Here is a 22,698-nt window from a genome sequence, read left to right as displayed (position 1 = left end):
GAACTATTCTACTTATGATAAAGAATTATATGCTCTTGTTCGGACCTTAGAAACATGGCAACATTATTTATGGCCCAAGGAATTTGTTATACATTCTGATCATGAATCTTTGAAACACATTAAAAGTCAAGCAAAACTGAACCGTCGACATGCTAAATGGGTTGAATTCATTGAGACTTTCCCTTATGTGATTAAACACAAGAAGGGTAAAGAAAATGTTATTGCTGATGCCTTGCCTCGTCGTTATACTATGCTTTCACAACTTGACTTTAAAATATTTGGTTTGGAGACCATCAAGGATCAATATGTTAATGATGCTGAATTTAGAGATGTATTGCAGAATTGTAAGGAAGGGAGAACTTGGAACAAGTTCGTTCTTAACGATGGATTTGTGTTTTGTGCTAACAAGCTATGCATTCCAGCTAGCTCCGTTCGTCTTTTGTTGTTGCAGGAGGCGCATGGAGGAGGATTAATGGGACACTTTGGCGTCAAGAAGACGGAGGATATACTTGCTACACATTTCTTTTGGCCAAAGATGAGATGGGATGTTGAGAGTTTTGTTGCTCGCTGCACTGCATGTCAAAGAGCTAAGTCACGACTCAATCCTCATGGTTTATATATGCCTTTGCCTGTACCTAGTGTTCCTTGGGAGGATATATCTATGGACTTTGTTTTAGGTTTACCTAGAACAAAGAAGGGGAGGGATAGCATATTTGTTGTCGTGGATAGGTTCTCGAAAATGGCACACTTTATACCATGTCATAAAAGTGATGATGCTGTTAATGTTGCTGATTTGTTCTTTCATGAAATTATTCGCTTACATGGTGTGCCAAATACTATTGTTTCAGATCGTGATACTAAATTTCTTAGCCACTTTTGGAGATGTTTATGGGCTAAGTTGGGGACTAAGCTGCTTTTTAGTACTACTTGTCACCCCCAAACTGATGGACAAACTGAAGTAGTCAATAGAACATTGTCTACTATGCTTAGGGCTGTTTTGAAGAATAACAAGAAAATGTGGGAAGAATGCTTGCCTCATATTAAATTTTCTTATAATCGTTCATTGCATTCTACTACTAAGATGTGCCCTTTTGAAATTGTGTATGGTTTCCTACCTCGTGCACCTATTGATTTGTTGCCTCTTCCATCTTCGGAGAAGGTTAATTTTGATGCTAAAGAACGTTCTGAATTGATTTTAAAAATGCATGAGTTAACTAAGGAAAACATTGAGCGTATGAATGCTAAATATAAACTTGCTGGAGATAAGGGTAGAAAACATTTTGTGTTTGCACCTGGAGATCTTGTTTGGTTACATTTGCGTAAAGATAGATTTCCTAATCTGCGCAAATCAAAGCTAATGCCACGGGCTGATGGTCCTTTTAAGGTTTTAGAGAAAATAAATGATAATGCATATAAACTTGAGCTACCTGCAGATTTTGGGGTTAGTCCCACTTTTAATATTGCAGATTTGAAGCCTTATTTGGGTGAGGAAGATGAGCTTCCGTCGCGGACGACTTCATTTCAAGAAGGGGAGGATGATGAGGACATCAATACCATTGTTACACCCACAGCCCCTACTGTTACATATACTGGACCAATTACTAGAGCTCGCGCACGCCAATTAAATTACCAGGTACTTTCGTTTCTTGGTAATGATTCTAATGTTCATGAGATTATGATGCTGCCTAAATTGGATACATATGTTTTGCTTTCAAATGAAGGGCCTAGCTTGGAGAAGGATGAACATTGGAGCAAGAACATGCATGAAGTTGATGGCATGCGCAAGGGGATCAAGAACAGAGTTACAAGTGATGATTTCAGGACTTTGGAGCCGCCATAAGGAGTGCATGAAGCCATGGACGAAATATACAAGATGCCACTTCATAATATTCGTCCATAGGCTATTCTAGGTGCTGCGTCACCTTACTAATGGGCCAGGCCCATGTAATTTCGAAATACTTAAGTATAGGCTATTTTTAGAGTCCGTATGTGTGGGGAAACAAGAGTTAGGGTTGGTTTCGGACCCCACCCTCAAGGGCCACGAAATTCCCTCTCTTCCTCCATATATACAGCCGTTAGGGCGTCGTTTAGACTTTGGGTTTTGTTTAGATTAAAAGTTCGCCATAGCTGCAACTTCTCGTACTTCGTTTGTGTCCAACGACCAGACCAAGACGTCACAGAACCCCACCTTGATCAATAAAGCTTTCATCTTATATTCGCAATATCCCGATTGCAATCTCAGTTTCTTGCTTGTTCTTCGTTTGCTCGCAGGAAACAGGCCCTCGTGGTCAGGTTGATCGTGCTCCGGCGTGGTCAATAACCCCTCGGAAGTTGGTTTAGCGATTGCTAAGGCGCGACGTCTCGCACATTCGTAGTCGGATCGTCAAGGTCGACTCCCACAGAAAACGATAGCCACCATCTCATCGAAACATCGGGACACCTTTGCCTCTATCAACAGTTATAGGGGTATAAAAAGTGTACCCCTCTTTTTGTACACCGACAGGAGCCCCCGGGCAGGCGGGGCGGTTTTTACTGCGGTAAGATTCTTCGGGCGCTGCGCTTCCCACGACTCCCGCGGGTGGCGTGGCGTGGGGAGGCGTGTGTGACGTGGGCGGCATGCGTGGGGTTGGTCTCAGCACGCATGCGTCATGTCACAATTAATGTGAAAGGAGGCAGCCCGTGTTTTTCCCCATAAGAAGGAATAACCATGGGCGCGCTGCTCACTTTCTCCTCTTTCCTCGTGCCTTCTCCAATCTCAGAGCCGTCATTTCCTCTCTTCCTTCCTTCCTTCCTAAGCTTCCGTCGTCGCATGCCGTCGTTGCTTCGCCATCCCCCTCCCTCAGTCCTCCAACTTTTTTAGCCGCCATGGCGCCCAAATCCGCCAAGGGCAAGGGGGTGGCTAAGGGCGCTGGGACTATGGAGCCGCCGGAGAGTGCGCTATCGGGGGACCGGACGAAATCCGCCTTCTTCTTCCCCTCGACGGTTGATGTTCGTGAGCTCCGGGCCTCCTTCAGGCCTCTATGGGGAGTGAAGACGGGGGGAGAGAATTCAGGACATCCGGCGACGCGCGTCATTCCTGCCTCTTGCGCCGATCCTACCCCAAATCGGTATCCCTTTTTCGTCGATTACCTTTCTTGCGGGTTATGCCCCCCTTTTCCGATTTCTTCTGTGACATTATGCACACCTTCGGTTTTCGCCTCTTGGATTTTACTCCGAATGCGGTGGCGTGCATGGCTTTCTTCGCGCATCTTTGCGAAGGCTTCGCCGGGGTGCAGCCGAACACGACACTCTTCCGCCATTATTTCTCCCCTCGGATCCAACCGGGAGGTGTCGTCTCTGGTTGTGTCACCTGGATCCCAAGATCCAAGGGGGCGTACCCGGACAGTGCCGTGAAGGAGAGGTGGGAGGAATGGCGTGGCCGGTGGTGCTGGATTGCAGATGAAGACCCGCCGGAATTCTGCAAGGTCCGCCGAGTGCCGCCGGTCTGCGGCAGCGATTGGAGCGATGTTGACGCCGCCGACGGGAGGCTCACTGTCGCTACCACCAGGATTCTCTGGCTGACCCGGGCTGGACTCACCCTTGAAATGATCGGGGCGGACTTCATTCTCCGCCGGATCACCCCGTTGCATAACAAGGGGAGGCCAGCCTGGCTCTTTACGAATCCGGCTGACATAATGCGACTCCGCCCTGGTCTCGACCAGAATTTCACGGTGATGGCGCATGTCCACTTCTGCCAGCGGCTTTTTCAGCTTGATGTGGGTCGCGATGGCGAGGTCGAACGGACCGGCAAGGCCGCGAGGGCTGCTGCAAAGGTCGGCAAGGCCATCACGGGGCCGTTTTTCAAGTTGCCAGTGGGGGTGGTCCCGTTGTGCAATAATTCACGTCGATCCGAGATCATTGCTATGATGCCAGACTGTAACGCGCACGGCCCTGTCCCGAGCTGGAAGGAGCCGAAGGATGCTGATGTCCAGCAATTCTTCGACACCTTGATCGAGGTATATGTCAATGCTGACGCCGAGCGGTGGCTTGTCATGGACACAACCCAGGCAGAGCTGGACTACATCGCCACTAGGGCGAGGGAGGCACAGCTTGCCATGGAGGCCGGCAGCGCCGGGGGTGTGGAGGACAAGGCCGCAACGGCTACGGAGGAAGAGGAGCTCACCCGGTGGGCGGCGGCCTCCGGGGAGGTTAGCAGCGCCGACACGGGAGCTCTGCTTGTCGAAGATGCGGCCGACAAGTCGTCGGGGGAGGAGGATGTGGCGGCGGGCTCGACGCCAGCCAGGGGAAGAGGGCGAGTCCTGTGGCGGTCTGGCTCCAGCGAGCCGGTCCGGCCTGGCAGGGCCATGCGGCCTCAATTGACCCTGGAGGGATCCGGGCGTCACACGAGGGCCACGGTAGCGAAGAGGCTGACGAAGGCCGCTGAGAAGAAGAAGGCAACAGTCCCTTCCTCATCTGGGCGTGCACAAACTCCGCCTTCTTCGCCTCCTCCGGCAGATGTCGACTCGGATGTTGACGCGGAGGTCCCTTTTGATCTTGGGCCTCTCAGCCCGAAGAGGAAAAGGAAAGTGGTGGAAGAAGAGGAGATGGATGACGAGTAAGTACTCCGTTTCTTACTGCCATTTCCATTTCCCCAAATTAAGTCACTCATCTTGATCCGTTTTTGCTTTTGCAGGGATGCAGAGACGTTGGCCCAGAGGGTGAAGAGGGCGAAGGCCTCGGCGAGCAGTCAGCCCTCGGCTGGGGCTTCAAAGACACCACTGGTGGTGTTGAGCAGCCCGGACAGCAGCCCCCGGCACAGCCCCCAGCGTAAGTTCGTTACCCTCCTCTTATTCGACATGTGGTAGGCGTTCGATGCTATGGTGTTGACCTTATCGTGTTTGTAGGAGGGGAGCGGTAGCAGGAGGATCCGCAGAGGGCTACCCCCAACACACCACCCCCATCGACTACGCCGCCGCGAGGGGCGTCCCCAGCAAGGGAATCAAGCACGGAGCCCACACCCATGGAGGAACAGGGGAACTTGGGCGCTGGTGACTCTGCCATGGCGCCAAATGCTGGCGGGGAGGGGACTTCTGCTTCACAGCCTGGCACTGGTGAGTCGCCTGTCCTCCGTCTCTGTTTTTCCCTTATTCTTTTTCTTGGCTTCATTGCTCCCATTACTGCCCAGGCCCTCCTTCAACATATATGGAGGGCGTGGACACTGTTGTTGGGAATATTGCTGAGGAGGCCAAGGCGGAGGCCGACAGGATTGCCGCCGAGGAGGCCGCCAAGGATGCTGACGAGGTCGCCGCCGATGAGGCTGCCAAGGATGCCGCCGAGGACACCGCTGCGGGGGACGCCAAGGCGACCGGCGAGGCTTCTGCCGAGGGCGCCAGCAGTGGGCCTGCCGGGGAAGCCGGCAAGGCCTCTGCCGAGGAAGAGGTGGTTGATGATCAGCCTCCCTGCTCCTCAACCTCGGGCCCCGGCAGATATCTGAAGGTGGGCGACGATCTTTTCGTCCATCTTCCAGGGGCGTCAAGTTCCCAAGCGCCCGCCGAAGGGGAAGTCTTTGACGGCGAGGTGCTTGCCGCCACCGGGCTCGAGGTGGTCAATGAGCCGGGCGTTGGCGGCGATGGTTCTCCACAAGAGCAGCTTTTCCGTGCCATGGGGGCCAATTTTCGGAAGCTCCAAGTGCTCTACCGAGCTCGCCTGGACAAGGTCAAGTCCAGGATGGCAACGGTGGACAAGGCGGAGGTGGTGATGAGGACATCAATACCATTGTTACACCCACAGCCCCTACTGTTACATATACTGGACCAATTACTAGAGCTCGCGCACGCCAATTAAATTACCAGGTACTTTCGTTTCTTGGTAATGATTCTAATGTTCATGAGATTATGATGCTGCCTAAATTGGATACATTTGTTTTGCTTTCAAATGAAGGGCCTAGCTTGGAGAAGGATGAACATTGGAGCAAGAACACGCATGAAGTTGATGGCATGCGCAAGGGGATCAAGAACAGAGTTACAGGTGATGATTTCAGGACTTTGGAGCCGCCATAAGGAGTGCATGAAGCCATGGACGAAATATACAAGATGCCACTTCATAATATTCGTCCATAGGCTATTCTAGGTGCTGCGTCACCTTACTAATGGGCCAGGCCCATGTAATTTCGAAATACTTAAGTATAGGCTATTTTTAGAGTCCGTATGTGTGGGGAAACAGGAGTTAGGGTGTGTTTCGGACCCCACCCTCAAGGGCCACGAAATTCCCTCTCTTCCTCCATATATACAGCCGTTAGGGCGTCGTTTAGACTTTGGGTTTTGTTTAGATTAAAAGTTCGCCATAGCTGCAACTTCTCGTACTTCGTTTGTGTCCAACGACCAGACCAAGACGTCACAGAACCCCACCTTGATCAATAAAGCTTTCATCTTATATTCGCAATATCCCGATTGCAATCTCAGTTTCTTGCTTGTTCTTCGTTTGCTCGCAGGAAACAGGCCCTCGTGGTCAGGTTGATCGTGCTCCGGCGTGGTCAATAACCCCTCGGAAGTTGGTTTAGCGATTGCTAAGGCGCGACGTCTCGCACGTTCGTAGTCGGATCGTCAAGGTCGACTCCCACAGAAAACGATAGCCACCATCTCATCGAAACATCGGGACACCTTTGCCTCTATCAGGTAGACTTCAAGGCGCGCGTTGCTGAGATGCAGACCTGGTTTCACCAGACTCACGAGGAGCAGAGGGCCTTTCAGGAGGAATTGGCCAAGCGCGATGTAGAGCTCACCATGAAGATGGTTGACATCAAGAAGGCCCAGGAAAAGGCAGCGAACTTGGCTGCCGCGGCCGAGGCCGCCCGGAACCAGCATCAAGCCGCATTGGATTCCCAGGAAGAGGACCTCTCCGTGCGTGAAGCGAACTTGCCGCAACGCTCCGCGGCAAGGATGAGGAGCTCGAGGCCCTTGTCGTGCGATGGACTCGCGAGCTGGAGCAGAGGCACAAAGAGGCACTCGATGCCCAAGCTCTGGCCCATGCCGGCAAGGTGAAGGAGTTGGAGCTAGAGAGGGACGAGTTGAAGGAGCAGGCCCTCAAGCTGTCCAATGAGAAGAGCACGCTCAACAGCGCCTTGGTAGAGGCGCAAGGAGCGGTCATCAGCAGGTCTGGGGAGCTCTCCGAAGCGCAAAACTCCATCAGAGATCTCAAGCTGAAGCTGGAGAATCTCGAGAAGATGTTGTCGGAGAGCACGGCTCGGGAGGAGACATTGACCAGGAGCCTGGAGGAGGAGAAGCAGCTGCGGGCGAACGAGGCCGCCTCCCACCAGGAATATGTGGCGGGCGAGAACAGATGGATCAGCCGTCTGGAGGACGTCCCCAGCAGGGTCACCTCGCAGTTGGCCCATGGGGATGCCAAATGTGAGGTATGCCCCTGAGCGCAGCGGGACCGTCAACGCCAAGCTGACCCAGTTCTTCGAGGGCGTCCTCAGAGCCTTGGCTTATCTCCACTCCAGCAGAGCGGCCACGTCGGCCGAGGAGGCCCGGCGACTTTGCCGGAGGGTCGTGACCAAGGTCCTCACCAAGATGGCGTACTGGAATCCCGACCTTGACTTCGAAGGCGCGATGGATAGCTTGCCGGATGGTACTGACCTCACGGTGCTCAAGGAGTGCATCAAGCCCATCATCGACTGCATCGACGAAATCAAGAGGGTGGAAGGCCAGCGCTGGGATTAGGCATCCCGTTCTTCTTCGCCGCTGCGGGTTCCCGACCAAGACAAATTTTATCTTTAGTTAGAACTGCAGCAATGATGTGATGTAACATAACTTTGAAGTACTTTTGGGATTATGCATGCTATTTCCCTGTTTGTTGCCTCTTTGTACGTCCACCCTACACTAGCTGGGTAGGCTTGCCGGCGCGGAAACCCAGGGCGGCGTTTTGGGGACGGGTCCCCATTGGCCTGCCGGGCGAACGTGCTGCCGGGTGAGCCACCTTACCACCCTTAACGCAGCCGCTCGAACTGTTGAGTTTGACTCGAGTCAGAGTCGAGAGCCTTGCCAATTGCAGAAGGCTACCCTACCGTTTCCAACGCAGCCATTTGAACTGTTGAGCGGACTCGAAACAGAACAAAGCCATTGCCAATCGGGGAGGGCCCCATTTTCATATAGGTTTCTTTTTGTACAAAGAACGACAGCTCCGAGGATAATAACTTTATATAATAGAATGGAAATATCCGGGGTTTAATGTGACTTAGCTCCTGTTTGTAGTCGCTCGAGTGCTGATCTTCTGGCCTCCTTCCTTCTCCAAGAGCCATGAAGACGAAGGAGTGCCGGGCTAACTGCTAGAGCCGATTCTCACAACTGCGCCCCATACCTGGCGCGCCAAAGATGTCGGTGGGAACGACACCTATGGGATCACAAGAATCCCTACCACGGTTAGCGGGGTGCGGGGTCGTGAGAAGAGCGGATCAAACAGATAGCACACGGTTCGTTTATCTAGGTTCAGGCCGCGAGGATGCGTAAAACCCTACTCCTGCTTTGGTGGATTGTATATCTGTGTTTTTGAGCTAGCTATGGGGCGTGAGGAGCTCCAAAAAGCCGAATCCCTCTCCTGGTCGCCTCGGGCCTCCTATTATAGAAAAAGGGGTCGCCACAGTGGCACATAGGAGGTGGAAAGGATACAGTGATGCGAGGTTATCCCTCGCATTACATGACAAGGCGCATTTAATGCGTCTTGCTTAGGTGTCCTTGCTTTATCGGGGACGGGGGTGAAGCCTGTCCCGTCCGTCGCTGCTCCTCCTCGCATCGACACGCGCCCTGGCCAGCGATGCCCGTGCTGCCATGTAGGCAGGCAGGCAGCTGAGGTGGCGCGGTGGTGGTGTCTTCACGAAGATTTGCATGCCGCCACGCAGGTGCCTGCCTAGTTGGTTGGGTCGGCAGCTGTACGCGAATGGCGGTGGAGACTTGGTTGGCTGGGCCTGATGGTGGTCCTGCGGGTGTCCTCGGCAAGGGCCTTGCCGGGGCCCCGGCAAGGGTCTTGCCGAGGCGCCTGCTGTCATCCCCGGCAAGGCGCTTGCCAGGGGCCTTGTGGTCTTCCTTGGTTGGGATCCCGCCAAGGGTCGTCATCTTCTATAGTGCGTATCTTATCTTGAATGTCTTCACAAAGATCTGCATGCCACCATGGGGATGTCTCCCGAATCCTTGCCCCATGGGGGTAGTGAACTCAAGGGTGATCTGCTCCATAGGTGTGGGGCGAGTTGTCGCGGCAAGGGTCTTGCCGGGGTTGCTAAAACTGTCTCCCGGCAAGGATCTTGCCGGGGGAGTCCGCTTCGTCCCCTTTGCTCTTCGTGATCTTGGCCTTGGCGTTGCTCCAGTTCTCTTGAGCTCCGGTCTTTCCCTGGCTCACCTCCCTTGCCTTGCTTGGTGTGGTGGTGCCCGTGGCTCAGACTGCCCGTGCACAGTTATAGGGGTACAAAAAGTGTACCCCTCTTTTTGTACACCGACACTATCCTCACCGAGCTCCACCATAAGCCTTACTTGTGCTGGTGTGAGAATTGACAAGATCCGGTACCAATTGTGCTATTTCCTTGATACATTATTGAGTGATCATTGATCCATCTTCAACATTTGAAAGGTACATTTGGTCTAGTTCTTTCCTTTCTTCCACTTACATGTGCTCGAGTCTTTTGATGGATAGGCAAGGCATTTCATTTCTGGTCTTCCACGACAACGACGGCGTGAACAACTGCAGCACCAAAACGTCCATCTTTGGACTACAACAAGCAATGCGAGGCATTGAGTGACTCACCGTCGACATTCACCAAAGTGAAGCATGGACAAGGGACTACATCGACACCAAATCGGATGCACAATTGGATGACATCCGACACGTGTGGGCCAACTACAAGTCTTCTTCTTCTTCGACATCTTCAAGGCAGAGACACTCCAGCCGCAAGTCTTCAGAACGGCCACACGATGAGAGTACCATGCGGCACCGTCATCATCTTTGAGACGACCGCCGAGACGACCGCAAGCCCAAGGTGTATGGCAACGAAGAGCGCCATCGACTACAACAACACCGTCACCACCGAGAGGAAGCTACGCCTACTACCACAACTTCGGCATCTTCACCAAGTGTTATCAAGGCATCTTTGCCTTTGGACGTACGACATCTTCGCCTACCTCCGACGAGTACGCCTACATCGGCCTTCATCCACGGCAATGGTGACGAGATGATCGAGCATGGAATTTTCCCTTCGGTCAAGGAGGAGAGTGATGAGGTGACATCTTCGGCCTTCATCCACGGCGACGACGACATGGTTGAGCATGGGATCTTCCCTTCGACCACGGTGACGTATGATGACTTGAGTGACTTTTGCCACCATATTGAGAGTGAGAGTGACTTCACCACTAGCCCCATATATGATGAGCTGCCCCAATTCCCATGTGAGGAGAGCCACCACCACCACCGCTTGAGTGATTTGAGTGACTCCACCATATGTGACATTGAATGCACCTACCTTGAGAGAGTGAGTGAACCACCACCACATAGAGAGAGTGAGGTAGTTGATAGGGCATGTGTGGCCATTTCAATTTCTAATAACTTAACCTCTACCTCTATTGTGTCTTCTCATTTGGGGCTAGGTCCCATATATGATGACGCGCCGATTTGCGACGACTTCGTCCTTCCTTTGGACAAGACGATGGCCATGGTGGAATATGATGCACCCCCCACATGGTTTCATCACGATGAAGATGACCACCATTTGGTCTTTGCCACCTCACCTACACCACATGAACGGATTGAGAATGGTAAAATAGGTGAAGGTGATGCTCTAGTTCCACTTGTGGACATTCTTGACATTGATTGCTTGCATGATGTTGATCCAGCTATTACCATGCTTCGTGCTAGTGTGACTTCCCCATGCGATGATTTACCCATTTATGATGAGTTTGATGATTGCCATGTGGAGTTTATTAGTTGTGATGCCATGTTACATAGGATTTCTTGTGATAATTCTCTCGGTCACATCATGTTTGACAATCCGCTTGACTTGTCATATGCTATGCATGAGATCAACCATATGTCATATTTGCAATCTCTTCATAGTGACTATGCATATGCCATTAAAATTAACCCAATTTGCACATATGGCATAGATGGCAAGCCAATGGTTATTGGCATTTGTTTTTCTTGTGATGATATTGATATGCTTCCTTTGCATCATTTATCTCATATGCCATGCCATGACCACCTAGATTCGAATATGCAATGTTTTGGATGTTGTCCATTTTCTCCATATGATGTGTCCAACATTTCTCATGAGGGGATCCCCACAGTTTCCTCATACATATTAGGAAATTTTGATGCATTCCATACTTTGCATGATTCCCATGATTGCGTGCACCATATGCATTCCATGAATAACAATGCTCTAAATATTTCTTATGATGCATTAAAAAATTTGAGTCTCCATTATACTATACGTAACAACAAACCTCTCATGATGGATGACATGTTTCTATATCACACATCTCATTTATTTGAGCATTGGATATTTCGTGCTAACTAACACATGCACGTACGCATCATAATGGATGATGTGTACATCTATCACGTGCACACAATTTTTCCTTTGTATTTGTTTTGTGTAGGTACCCATGAATACTTGTCAACCTTGCAATCCCACGAGTTGACAAAACGAGCTCTAGAGAGCAATGATGACTTCGGATCCCATGGATTGTCTTTCCCACCGCTCTCTTCGCGCATTTCTTCTACATGGCCCTCACTTGGCTATGGGTTATTGTCCATTACATATTATATGCCCATCTTTCCATGTTCACTTTGCATGACATGCTTATTCATATGCCTTTACCATGCATTTGTGACCCATGCTTTGCATTACACATGATGATTGATTCTACTACTTGTATGTGTATTTGCAAGCTTGGTGGAGACATTGCTTTTTCTTGCCACGTTTCCTTTGTGATCCATTCCTATGATGATACATTGATCTTGCTTTGTAATCGTGCTTGTGGTATGTCATGTGCATTGCCTATGCCTATTATTTGCTCACATAAGATGATTGCCATGATTTCCTCTCGTATGTTGCATCTTCGCACTACTAGCTTACACGACTTGCTTCCTATGATTGCTTGCCTTGTCGCATCACCGATGATTCATACTTGTTCTTTTCATGCGGTTGATAGCCACTATTGCCATGCTATATTCACTACACCCCATGCACGTTATGCTTGGATTGTCATGCACTTTAGACACTTCATTTATTTTGGTGTTGTGAATGCTTCATATGCATACCATAGACCATTTATTGAACGCCTTATGCATGATTGCTATGAGCTTGAGGTAGATGCTTATTTTCTTGTCACACATATTTGCATCGCTACCTCACTTTTACATGCTTGTTTCCACGATGTCCTTGATTTTGCTCCATTTATGTGCTTACATGACATGTCACAATCCCTTGTCACATCATATGCTATGCTAGATGACGGCACTTGTTTGGTGAATCACCTCTTGAATGCTTGGTTTTGCACTAATGCTAACCACATTTGTTTTTCCAAGTGTTTGTTGTACTTTCTCCTTTTGAAGGAAACACAAGACGGCGCGACATTGGAGAGTGCCCATTTCGAGCTTGAAGATGTTGAGTACTTGGTGATTGTCCACTTCTACACGGCGACGCCCTCTCTTTCCCATGGTGATGAAGATCACGATCCATGGACGGATGTCTCCCAAGGGGGGGGGGAGATGATGCGGAGCATCCCTCGACCATCACCATGGATGTCACACCACCACCACAAGCATGGAGAGTACCTATGACGAGAGTTTGCGCACTCGCCGTCAAAACCAAGGTTAACTCTTTCCTCTTCAAGTTTCTTTCGGATTCACACGAGAGTCAGATTCTACCTCAAACGGAAACTCAATGCACTCTTAGGTACCAAGAAGAAGACCGTGAAGAGGCGAGGATGGAGACACAAGCACCTATGGAGGAGGAGACAGAAGAAGGACGCTTGAGACGCAAAGCAAAGGAGGCGCCGGACTACCCCGGGTGCCCAGCCACCAGCAGCCCGGGTGCCTGGCCACCTCCTACAACCAGTTGGGAGAGCCCCTAGCCGCCACGGGTGCCCGGCCCACTGCCTGGGCGCTGCCCCCGCCACCCCCGGGTGCCCGGCCTCCTCCTGGGATTGGCCCCAGCCCGCACCGGGTGCCGGGCCATCAACCCCCGGGTGCCCAGCCCCCTACAGCCACCCCTCGGGCGGTGGCCCTGACCGGTCCGGGTGCGCGAACCCCTCCACGTGCCAGCATGCACTTTTGGGTTTTGGACCCTTGTATCCCCCTGTCTCTCACAATTCGTCCCTAGACTATATAAACACCTCCCCTAGCTCATTAGAAGGAGAGAAAAGTATATGAGAGACATTAGTGAGCTTTGCTCCTTGTACCTCCTCTTGTGAGTGAGAGACCTCTCCCATGGAGATAAAGACCTCCTATGGAGAAGATCCCTAGTGGATTCAAGCCCCCCATCTAAGGAAAGATCCCCATCATAGGATCATCAAGACCTCTCTCCTCATAGGATTGGGACGAACTAGTTACCTTGTATCTTTTCTTTGTTGTCCGAACTAGTTACCTTGTATCTTTTCTTTGTTGTCCTTGAATCATTGTGACCTCTTGTGTGTTCTTGGATCTAGCATATGTGTGATTGGATCTAGTCAATTTGAGTGTTTCCCCTCTCTTGTGTTCTTCGTTTTCTTCATGTTTTTGGGGATTTCCCCTCCAATTCATGAAAGATCTCCCTCTAGGGTTCCACCATACAACACAAGGACTAAGGGATTCGCGTATATAACCTTTGTCGAGTAGCTCCTGGACTTGACGCATAATCTCCATCGTCTCCTTTGGATTGGTACGGTATGGTGCACGGTTGGGTAGCGATGCACCGAGAATTAAGTCAATCCCTCTAATAGGAGGTAATCCTGGTGGCACGTCTTGTGGAAAGACGTCAGCGAACTCCTGCAAAATGTTAGTAACAGCAGGAGGCAAAGAGGAAGGCACGTCCTCAAATGAAAATAATGCCTCTTTGCACACAAATGCATAGCAAACAGATTTGCTAAAATCTAGCTCATCAATATCAGACTTGGTGGCGAGTAAACATGCACTTTTGAATTTAATTTCAGAAGCAACACTAGATGGTTTATTATTAGGCTTCATTTGTTGCTCAAATTCTTTTGCCACAATCTGATTTTCACTCTTATTGTTCTCCTGTTTTGCTTTATTAGCTCTATTAATATCATCTTTCAAAATGGAATCAGGAGACATGGGAAGCAAAGTAATATGTTTATCCTTATGAACAAGAGTATGTTGATTGTTTCTACCATGGTGTACAGAATTTTTATCAAATTGCCATGGTCTACCAAGTAATAAGGAACATGCTTGCATGGGTACCACATCACAATCAACATAAGCAGCATATGTAGAGATACTAAAATGCACACGAACAGTACGTGTTACCTTAACCTTGCCGTTGTTGTTGAACCAGTGGATGTAGTAAGGATGTGGATGTGGTCTTGTAGTGCGAGATAGCTTCTCCACCATCTCCATGCTAGCCAAGTTGTTACAACTCCCTCCATCTGGATGACGTGAACAAAACGTTCCTTCACAACTCCCTTTGCATGGAACAAATTATGCCTCTGATTTTTCTCAGCTTGTGTAACCTGCACACTCAAAACACTTTGAGCAACTAAACATTCATACATGTCAGCATTTTCAGCAGCCATGTATTGCGTCTCATGATCAAAATCATCTCCATCGTGTTCTTCACTTGTAATAAGAGTCAAAGTCTCCTCATCATATTCACTCACGACTCATACCCACCATCCTCAGTAACAATCATCACACGCTTAGATGGGCATTCTTTCGCATAATGACCTCCACCCTTGCAACGACGACAAATAATATCACGTGTTTGCCTTGTTGATGCCATGGATGAAGAATAGCTCTGTGCAAGCCTAGAAGGTGTGCTCTTGGCAGATAGTGGTGGTTGTGCCTGCTTTCTTGTATCATAGTTGAAGGTGGCAGCTGACGGAGGTGCCGGTGCAGCAGAACGTGTGGAAGTAAGGAAGGACGCGGTGTCCATGATGAAGGTCGACCTGCAGAAAAGTTAGTACGCGCCAATGCCTGTCGATCCTGCACTTCACATTCAGCTTTGCAAGCAAGATGGAATAAACGAGTGATATTATTATATTCCTTATACTCTAGAATGGTCTGAATCTCTTTATTTAATCCACCCATAAAACGTGCAAGCATAGCTTCATTATCCTCAACAATACCACATATAATCATGCCAGTTTGTAATTCCTAATAATATTCTTCTACAAAAAAAATTCCTTGTCTTAAATGCTGCAATTTTTGAAGTAATTCACGTTGATAATATGGTGGAACCCAGTGAGTACGCATAGCAGTTTTGAAAGCAGCCCAAGTAGATGGAATAGGATATAATCTACAATGTTCAGACCACCAAACACATGCAAAACTAGTGAAAGCACAAACAGCAGTAGGAACACGTCTCTCCTCAGGATATTGTAAACATGTAAATTGTTGTTCAGTTTCTAACTCCCAAGTAAGATATATATCAGGAACATATCTACCCTCAATTGGTGAAATATTCAACTTTAGTTTAGGAAGATGGTCATGACCTCGTACCTCTGGTGCTGATGCAGCCCTACCGTTGTGATGCTATGCATGAGGACGACCTGGTGGTGGTCGTGCTGGTGGTTGCACGTAGTTCCGATTTTGATCAACCTCATCCTCGTAATGGTCCTCCACCTCTACAGTAGCAGCATGAGCTACAGAAGCATCAACAGTAGGTATAGCGGCACCAGAAATTTGACCAGGCTCAAGGGGAACGTGCTGTGCTCGTCCCACTTGATTTGGAAGGCGTTGTTGTTGTTGTTGTTGTTGTTGTTGTTGTTGTTGTTATTGTTGTTGGTGCAACAGGTGCAGCGGGCGGTGGTTGTGGAAGACGCGCGAGTAATTCATTAAACTTGTTATCGAGCTTTGTTTCGAATGCCTTCTCAATGCCATCTATCTTCTCCATGGCCTCTTCAAATCGGTTTAGCACATCTTCCACCTGTCCACTCATCATTTGCTGAAACTTATCATGAAGCTCGTTGTTCGTCAAGTTCTCCCAGTCAATCTGGCCGGCTTGTGATCCTGCCATGGTTAGCAGCAATAGAAACACACAAGAATATGACCCTTCAGACTACTAATTGTTGTTGGTGGTGGGTGTCACAAATCCGTCAAGCAAATCTCAAATTCTTACCTGTCGGCGTTCTGGGAACGGGGGTCCCCAGACTTGCCTGCCTGTGGCCTGCGGCGTGGCTCAAGTGGGGGCCCGGCGCGGCCCATCTTCATCAGCACAAGCTCAGGACCCTCGTGAGGGGCCAAGCCTCGCGGGGCGGACGACAAGAGGCTTCCTCAGGAGCGGCCTCATTAGGCAGGCTTGCGAGGAGGCAGAGAGATCAAGGCAGGGGTACCTCGCGAGGAGCCCGTGACGCAAGCCATGACGATCGAGACCAGGCGGGCGCCAGGCGGGCGCCGGCCTGCGCAGTGTCCTTGTTTCCCTTTTGGTGCAAAGGGGGCAAGCACAGGCCAAGGCATCAAGCAAAGGTTACCATTCCGGTGCAACGAGACCAGGACCAACAGAGCGGCAGGACGGAGGTCACCGTGGAGCCCAAGACGGCGTCATCACTAGTTCTTTTGGCAGCCAAAGACCACCTTTGGTCAGGATAACTTGTACTAGATGTTCCCCTTCAAAATGGCCAATTGTTGGCACCCTTCCCGCTCATTATTTGGGGAGAGGCCCAGGGCCTCTATAAATAGAGCTAGTCACCATAGAGTAATGAGGATCTGACCAGATCGGATAGAGCCCTAGGAAAGAGAGAGAGAGAGAGAGAGAGGCGATCGAACTCACCCAAGCTGTTCATCGCACCAGCTCAAGAACACCTCTCGTGATGCTGTTCTTCCCCGATACTGTTCATCATCAGCCATTGCGGCAATCCACCACACCACACACTAGAGTAGGGTATTACACCACAATGGTGGCCCGAACTAGTATAAATCTCGTGTCCCTTGTGTTGTTCCTCGTTTCCAGCTTAGATCATGTGAGGAGATCGGACGTAGATCGGTAGGGGAGAGATCTCCACGCGCACCCCAGTGTTCGAACCTCAAGGGTCTACCGGAACCCGAAATCCGACATTACCCAGCAGCAGGCAGTGATCGGCAACCGTTGTAGTCAAAACTCTCAAAGCTTGGATGGAGCGATTACCAGGGAGAGTCAAATGCACGACGTAGATGTATGTGGAGCTAGGAAGGCTTATAATATGGTAGCAAAAAGGGTCAGCAATAATCAATTCAGAGATGCAAAGTTGAATAAACGCTCGACGACGGTATTGTGCTGGTCCTAAGCTAGACCGTACTAGAGACGCGAGTCTAGAACACGAAAAAAATCACAGCGCGACACGTAAACAAGGGAAAAGCACACTCTGAAAAAAAAATTGTATAATTTTTTGCGCTCCTCTTTTTTTTGCGAAAAATCACTATAATGGCGAGTGTCTCAAAACTCTTCCCAAGTCAAACTAACAGGATAGGCATGAAATTGTTTTGACAACTTTTTTTTTCGAAAATCAGGGCAGCGACGATGAAAAAGTGCGACAAAAAATCACTATGATGGCGAGTGTCTCAAAAGACTCAGAAAAGCCTAAAAACAGGATAGGGAAAAAACATTTTCGACTGCTGAAATTTTGGCCTAAAAACTACCGGGGGTCTCCGAAACCTACTCAGGCAAGGAAACACAAATCGGAAAATAGATGGATCTCGAAAACAAACCTAATATGAAAAGAACTCGGATTGGTGGTGGATATATGATGGTAAGATATGGCAGCGGTGGTGGTATATGGTAGCGGTGGTGGTATATGTATATGGATTGGTGGTGGTATATGGATACGGATTGGTGATGGTATATGGATATGGATCGGTGGCGGATAAGCGGTGGTGGTAGATGGCAGGGGCGATGATGATGGTGCGGCGACGGCGTGACAACTTATGACCAGAACTCGAAACTCTAAAAGACTAGACGCTAAGACCCGCAACTGGACACGATGATGCAACCGCAAATTCAACAAAGAAAAAACCATAAAAAGATTACGCAATGGCTCAAACTGGTTTGGATATGATGACTAACCCTAAATATTTTTTTTCGCTTTTCCGTGGACTGTAGGTATGAAGAACAGACTCGATCTAAACTATGAAAAATTGTAAAATCTCACCGAGCAACCTGGAAATATGATACCACTTGATAGAGGCAAAGGTGTCCCATCTTTCGATGAGATGGTGAATATCATTTCGGAGGAGTAGACTTTCACGATCTGACTACGAACGTGCGAGGACGTCACGCCTTAGCAATCACTAAACCAAGTCCGAGAGGTTATTGACCACGCAGGACCACGATCAACCTAACTACTAGGGTCTGTTTCCTGCGAGCAAACGAAGAACAAGTAAGAAACTGAGATTGCAATATGGATATTGCAAATATATGAGGAAAGTTTTATTAATGAAGGTGGGTTTCTGTGACGCATTTGTCTGGTCGTTGAACACAAACGAAGTACACGAAGTTGCAGCTATGGCGAACTTTTAATCTAAACAAAACCCAAAGTCTAAACGATGCCCTAAGGGCTGTATATTTGGAGGAAGAGGGGGGAATTTCATGGCCCTTGGAGGAGGGGTACGAAACCAACCCTAACTCTTGTTTCTCCACACATACGGACTCTAAAAACAACCTATACTTGACTATTTCGAAATTACATGGGCCTGGCCCAAAAATAAGGTGGTGCAGCACCTATAATAGCCTCTGGACTAAATTTATGAAGTGGCATCTTGTATATTTCATCCAAGGTTTCATGCACTCATTATGGTGGCTTCAAAGTCCTGAAATCATCACTTGTAACTTCGTTCTTGTTCCCCTTGCGCATGCCATCATCTCCATGCTTGATCTTGCTCCAATGTCCATCCCTCTTGTCCAAGCCAGGCCCTTCATTTCTAAGCAAAACAAATGTATCCAATTTAGGCAACATCATATTCTCATGAACATTAGAATCATTACCAAGAAATGAAAGTACCAGGTAATTTAATTGGCGTGCACGAGCTCTAGTAATTGGTCCAGTATGTATAGTAGCAGGGACTGTGGATGTAACAATGGTATTGATGTCCTCATCATTTCCTCTTTTGCTTAAAAGCTTGTTTGGCTCTTTCTCATGCAAAAGTTGATGAACCAAGGTAGCAATTGTGTATATGCTATGACAACCTTGTGGCACAAGAGATGATATCAAGATATGGATACCGATATGATATGATATGATATATGCAACAAGATGATGATCACTAATGTGCACATGTGACGTTCTTGGCAATACTCAAAGGCTAGTCTCCATGGGTAAGGGACGCAAAGACGAAGGCTATGGAGTTATCAATTGCAATGGCAAGGCATAGACAAAGATGCCGTCGAAGTTACTGTCCTTGCCTATGGTTGAAAGTGTCAAAATGATGTGATTGTTGCTGATGTTGTAGTGCACGGTCTATAGTATGTTGGTGAAGATGCCGCTGCACCGTAGTCAGAGTTGTCGAATTAGCGGAGGTCGCCGAAGAAGTGCAGACTTTCTGTCTAGGCCGGAAGGTCCGAGAGGAGCCGAAAGTTCTAGGGGTTGCGATTCTGCAAGAACATGATATTGGGGATCTTGGATTTGGGCGGAAAAATTCGGGAAAACCCCAAATCTGAAGGAGAAAAGAAAAATTTTGGGTGGAAGGAAGGGTGGGGAAGCAAGATCTACGAGCCGCACACAAAATTCATGAATCAAATCCAAGAAAACTTCATCACACCAACAAATCACAAAAAATTGGGAGGGCTATTTTTGTGAGGATTTTCAAAATTGGAACGGATCACAACAAAATTAGGCAAGAAAACAAAAAGGGAGGCTCCGAAATCGTGATCAACGTGGCTCATGATACCCTGATGATGTAGGGTAGAACCCTAGATATCTGATCTTTCACGAAAGGAGCGGATCCCGCGAGGAACACGAAGAACACAAAGGGAAAACATAAAGGAAACACGGGAGAAATCACTCAAACCAACAAGATTCGGTCACACATATGCTAGATCCTCGAAACACAAAAGAGATACAAGATCCACGATCAACAAGGGCCGATAAAAGTGGCACGATCTTCTCCGTGAGGAGGTCTTGAGGGGTCTTCCCGTTAGGGGTTCTGAATCCACTTGGGGGATCTTCTCCGTAGAGGCCGTGAACTCCTAAGGAGAAGGGGATCAAGTGGAGAGCAAAGCTTCTCAATGAGCTACTACTTTGCTAACCCTAAAATGTAGGTAGGAGAAGAGTATATATAGTCTCAGGGGCGAAAGGGTACACGGGCCTCGGCCCAAGTCACTGCGCGCAGGCATGGCCGGAAGTACCGGGCCAGGTTCCGGGGAGGGTCCGGCCTAACCAGAGAGTTGGCACGAGAGAAGCTAGGCTGGCGTCCGGGGGCCGGAAGGTCCAGCCCAGGTTTCGGGCTGGTTCCAGGCTAACCAGAGAGTTGGCACGCCCGGGCTGGTTTGGGTCGTCGGAGGTCGGAAGCTCCGGGTCGGACGGAAGTTCTGGGCTCTGGCCGGAAGTTCCGGGCTGAATAGAGAGCTAACGCCTGTCTCTTCTTCTTCTTCTTCAGCTCTCGGCTCGTGGCTTGTGTGTTGTACTTGATCACACATAGCATCTCAGACTTAGGCAGTCGCCATGTCTCACTCGAAGGAGAGGGAAACTCAAGTAGGAGTGATGTCACCTCGTATTGAATAGCACGAGTTCTTGCTCTTGTCATGGGTCCACTTATAGCTTGGATAGTCGAGGTAGTGTCCATGGGGATGACCATGGGATGCTCCGCATCAGTTTCTATATCCTATCGCGTTTCGGCAACTTAGGGACGGTTCGACATCAACACCACCGCCACTCATCTTCGCCGCGGACTCGTCATCGACAACAACCGCTCAACAATTTTAACACCTTCAACCGTAAGCAAGGATGGTAACCTCAACGACATCTTTGTCTACTCCTTGCCATTACATTGATAACCACCATAGCCCAATTTTGCATATCTTGCCTATCTAGACTAGCCTTTGAGTATTGCCCGCAACGTAACTTGTGCACATTAGTGATCATAGCTCCCATTGCATACATACCATATCATTTTGGTACATATCTTGGTATATTCTTTTGTGTCACGACATAGTCATCGCATACACGATTTCTATCTTAGTTCGTGAAGTTTTGCATGAGAAAAGATCTCAAATGAGAAAGAGCCAAACAAGCTTTTAAGCAAAAGAGAAAGACAAGCAAAGAGATTATAAGCAAGAACCATAGCATCATACTACATTAAGATTGTCATACTTGATCATCTTGGATTATATCATTGGAATACCATAGATATAGAATACTTGGGATAGAAGTCATTGCATTTTTGCTTAGTAGGTTGCGCACAAGTTTCCTATCCACCTATTGTGCAATCGTGCTAGCGTCTCTCTAGTGTTGTGCAACAAGAGCATTTTCATGGATTCCACATTTTGACTCATTCCTTGGTTGCACGACCCCATTTATCTATCCGGGTGTGTGTTTCCGTGTACCATATCTTGCTATTGGTCTACTTGTTGCATTGCAAATTTGCAAATCTTTTCCAACATTATTGAGTCTCACTAACAATTGCATCAATTTTGTGCCACCATATTAACCGAACTCCACTATAAGCTTTAGGTGTGAGAACCAGCAAGAATTAGTACCAATTGTGCCATTTCCTTGTTACACATTTGAGTGATCATTGATTCATCTTCAACATCGATCAAGGTACATTTGGTATAAGTTCTTCTCTTTCACCCACTCACATATTTTCTTGGAATGCTGGATAGGCCAAGTTCTTCTACCAACCCACTCTTCATTGAGCAAGATGACGACATGTCCTCCGACATCACCAAGAGCCACCTCTTTGGTGCACAACGAGCTTTGCATCAAGAACAACAAGCAATGAGCGACCGCATCGACAATCTCACCACCGGCTTACGCCTCTCCGAGCAACGTACAAGAGACTACTTCCACAATAATCTCGACGAACAAAAACAAAAGAGCAATGCAAGAATGGATGAGATTTGTGCCTTGTTGGTTAACCACTCTTCTTCCTCTTCGTCCTACTCAAGACGGAGCCACTCGAGTCGACACTCCGGCGACACCATCTCCGGCTCAAGTACTCGGACATCAAACACTCTTCGATGAGCCACGTGTCAAGATCGTCAAGCAAACCACAGTCCCCTACACGACACAGATCATCAAGAGCAACTTCAAGCGCAAGAGCATCGTCATCGTCAAAACCAAGCTACATTCGTGCAAGCACAAGAAGGGCAATATCTACGCCAACAAGAGGAAGAATGAGCGAGACAACACCAAGACGAGCAAGATGTCAAGGCACAACGTCAAGAATAACTACGACAAGAAGCGCAAGCACTTGAGGCGCAACATGCACTCCACGACACAAGCCGCGCCATTGCCGCACGCAATCGCCATAGGCACGAAGAACAAGGGGCACTTCGTGAAGAAGTCCAAGACGAGCAAGATGTCAAGGTGGCCGATCTTTCATGATTGG

The 22,698-nt window shown here is 48.8% G+C and overlaps 1 protein-coding gene across 1 annotated transcript; it reads left to right on the top strand.

Annotated features, from left to right (window-relative positions):
- The first annotated feature begins 7,550 nt into the window (after nucleotides 1–7,550).
- Nucleotides 7,551–13,097, top strand: LOC147985014 (uncharacterized). Its single transcript, XM_087541367.1, has 4 exons — nucleotides 7,551–7,608; nucleotides 9,975–10,876; nucleotides 12,577–12,632; nucleotides 12,920–13,097. The coding sequence occupies exons 1-4, from the start codon at nucleotides 7,551–7,553 to the stop codon at nucleotides 13,095–13,097; spliced, it is 1,194 nt and encodes a 397-aa protein (XP_087397493.1).
- Nucleotides 13,098–22,698: the final 9,601 nt, after the last annotated feature.

Source organism: Triticum urartu, chromosome 2A (assembly GCF_056163025.1).
Source record: "Triticum urartu cultivar PI428250 chromosome 2A, HENAU_Tu73, whole genome shotgun sequence".
NCBI lineage: Eukaryota > Viridiplantae > Streptophyta > Magnoliopsida > Poales > Poaceae > Triticum > Triticum urartu.
Note: the sequence above shows the minus strand (reverse complement) of the source record. Positions and strands in the feature narration are given on the sequence as shown.